We start from the raw sequence: 3,438 nt of genomic DNA on the forward strand, positions 1-3,438 counted from the left end.
TCTAGCTTCTGTTAACTGTCGTACGCTCGTTCACGAGAGAGTGGCGTTCCAGCAAATGACGTAGACGTAGTGTAAGCTCCGGTGAGAATATGGAGCCCCGTCTCATGAAAATGCGTATAAATAGTATGCCAAATAAAAACTAAAACTTCTGGTATTGATACGTAAAAATGGACTTTGGCGTGCATATAATACGCAGTTTTCTCGTGCATATGATATGAAATTTGTTGGCGTGCATATGATACGCAGTTTTCGCGTACATATGATACGCATCTACCCCACAACCCTAAACCTACCCATCGCGTAGCATATACACGCCAAAGTCCATTTTTGCGTTTCAATACCACGAGTTTTGGTTTTTATTTGGCATACTATTTATACACACTTTCATGAGATCGTGTTGGAATATGCTAGTCTTGCGATAACCAAGTTTTGTTTCAAGCAAAGGAAAATTTTGGGCTTTATAGTCTCGACCACCATTCACTGCCATTATAAAGCCAGGACATTTTTTTAGAATAACTCTGATTGTATTTGTCTGAAAGCAGAAAGTCATATACACTTAGGATGGCTTGAGGGTGAGTGAATTATGGGGTAATTTTCATTTTTGGGTGAACTATCCCTTTAAGGAATTTAACCTGACAGGCTAAAATGCAAACTCATTTTGGGGTTTTAGCCTACAAACATATATCACCCCTACAGCACTCTATAAAGACAAAGGGGAATTTTATCGTCAATAAATTATGTTTAAGGAATATTGTTGTCACCATGACATGATATGCTGAGGTATGATTTTCAGTTTGAACACCCAAATCTACTTCTCAATATAAAACACGTAATAAACAAATAAAAATAAAACAGACCCAAATAATTGATTATCGCATCCAATCATCTGATTTCACCATAAATTGCCACCTGTAGAAGCCTGTAAACGTTAAAGCCACTAGCCACTAGTGTTTCATGATAGTAAAACTCTAAAGTTCTTATTCGCTTTGGAATGAGATATTAAACACTTTTTGTGTCGATATACTGACACGTTTTTTTATATGGCATTTTCGGACGGGGTTGTTTACCTTGGTTAAAGTTATAGTATAAAGTAAGTGAAAGCGTTCTGAAAGCGATGTCAGTTGTCCGTTTCATTATGTGCTTGATCAAACCCTCTTTTTGAAGTTGTAGGCCAAGCTCTGTTTTAAAAACTCTGTTCTAAAAGTTTTAGTTTTACCTATTTTCCTGTCCCGGTGCTGTATCTTCTCCCTGCTCCTGCGGCTGATACGATGAAGGCAGGTAGAGATGTAGTAATGGGGTTAGATTGGGACTCTGCTCTTCATTAAAATGTTGAGGTCTATCTTGAAGGACATTTTGTTCATCTTTTCTTCTCCAGATAATCTTGCACATGGGAGTTTCTCCATAAAGAATGACACGAGAATTAGTGTGTGAGAAATGGACTGTGAAAATGATCTTTAATTTGCTGCTCGTGTCTTGTAAGCATTTGACACTATTTACTCTGAGAAGGAGAACATAGCAGCAACGTTCTTCCGCTAGTTTATAACGTTGATCATGAGACCTTCGAGATGACAAAAAATGTACTCATGTTAACAGGTCAGCTACACTGCCATACAAAACTCACAGTGTGCCTTTGCTCACAGAATAACTGTTGAATCTCAGGAGAAATACATTTCTGTAGGAGTTTTGGGAACGTTAGCTTCAATTTTGTTGTCAAATATTTAATTGGGTTTATTTTATATGGGAGATGATTTAGATTTTTTTTTTAAAGTAAAATGCACATTTCCTGAATCAAGAGGTCAAATCAATAGAGTATTTTAACATAGGCAAACAAGCTGCTCTTTAGTGAAATGCAAAAGGAAATGTTATGCAGAATGAAAGCCTGTGGAAATTTTGTTGAAAATGTGTTCACCTTCAGGCCTTTCAAGATGTAGATGAGTTTGTTTCTTCATCGGAACAGATTTGGAGAAATTCAGCATTACATCACTTGCTCACCAATGGATCCTCTGCAGGGAATGGGTGGATTATTGTGATTATGTGTTTTTATCAGCTGTTTGGACTCTCGTTCTGACGGCACCCATTCACTGCAGAGGATCCATTGGTGAGCAAGTGATGTAATGCTACATTTCTCCAAATCTGTTCTGATGAAGAAACAAACTCATCTACATCTTGGACTGTCTGAGGGTGAGTAAATTATCAGCAATTTTTTTTATTTTTGGGTGAACTATTTCTTTAAACAAAAGATTCAATTCATTTTAATGGTTCAAAAAATAATATAGGTCTCACAGAGAGACACCATAAAGTGTTTCATAGTGGGTACCTGGTGTGCTTAGTGCTCGACGTCCCGTCTGATTATCCAGTGGGACAGTGGAAGGCCGGTGGCTTGAATCCAGCGGGACTCTCTGTCTGTGTGTACTGCTTCTCGCTCTCTCTCTCTCCTCAGTTTTTTTTATCGCAGTGAATGCATCCCTTACCTTCAGTTCACCCTCTGTTTCAACACAGTCTCTGTATTCCTGTCCTCTTGCAGAGATGGAATGAGATCTGTCTTTCTCGTCTTTATGGGGTGGTGATGTGGAGCAGTTGGAGGGTCGTGCTGACAGGACACATCGCACTCCACATGCTGTAAGAACATAAACAGATATCTTGATTAATAGGGTTTAAACAGCTTTAACTGCACCCGCTGCAAACAACAACTGAATCTTAGTAAAGTATTAGGCAAATGTATTAACTGCTAAGTAGCTGAATAATAACCAGGACAATGTACAGTTATATGGTTATTATTGCAAAATAAACCTGTTTAATATGATCACCCTTATGGGTTTTATTTTGGAGTAATCACCAGCTGACTGTGCATTATATAATATAATATAAATGGATAATGTGTATGTTTTGAACACATACTTCTGGTTGCATTTAATATAAGATATTATAAAATAATATAATACACAGTATCTGTTCTGTACAAAAACCCATTAAATATGTAAAGTAGTGTTTAAATATATATTTAATCCTTTGCTTAACATTTTGCTCACATTTTAGAGAAGCATTGACAAATAGTTACCTATGAGCAGAGCTTTTTTGACTGTGAATGATTTCCTGGTGTTTTTTTCAGAGAGGTTTCTTGAATCTCTAAGGGACCTCCTCTGAAGCATGCTGTTGCTATAGGCACCAGTGTTTGGAGAAGATGATCCATGTTGATGTATTGGAAATGTTTTAAGAGGTGTGACCCCTCTCTGGTTTGTGACTTGGAAATGCAGTCTTTGTTTCACTATGGAGTTCCATGCCATTGAGCCTGCTGTTCTGACGGGTCCTGTGTGGCCTCTGAAGCGTCTCACGGGACAGAAATGCATCGCATGGCTGTGCCCATTTTGTTCACGGGTCAACATGGGGCACCTGTGATTGCTTACAAGTTACACCTAGAGAATGTAAGAAGAAAGAACG

The 3,438-nt window shown here is 38.1% G+C and overlaps 1 protein-coding gene across 1 annotated transcript; it reads right to left on the bottom strand.

Annotated features, from left to right (window-relative positions):
* Positions 1–690: 690 nt before the first annotated feature.
* LOC107571141 (uncharacterized) lies at positions 691–3,383 on the bottom strand. The gene is made up of 4 exons (XM_016257426.1): positions 3,059–3,383; positions 2,318–2,617; positions 1,217–1,397; positions 691–700 (listed from the first exon to the last, which is right to left on the bottom strand). The coding sequence occupies exons 1-4, from the start codon at positions 3,381–3,383 to the stop codon at positions 691–693; spliced, it is 816 nt and encodes a 271-aa protein (XP_016112912.1).
* Between the last annotated feature and the right edge of the window lie 55 nt (positions 3,384–3,438).

The sequence above is a fragment of the Sinocyclocheilus grahami genome, unplaced genomic scaffold (assembly GCF_001515645.1).
Source record: "Sinocyclocheilus grahami isolate Dianchi unplaced genomic scaffold, SAMN03320097.WGS_v1.1 scaffold1552.1, whole genome shotgun sequence".
NCBI classification, from domain to species: domain Eukaryota; kingdom Metazoa; phylum Chordata; class Actinopteri; order Cypriniformes; family Cyprinidae; genus Sinocyclocheilus; species Sinocyclocheilus grahami.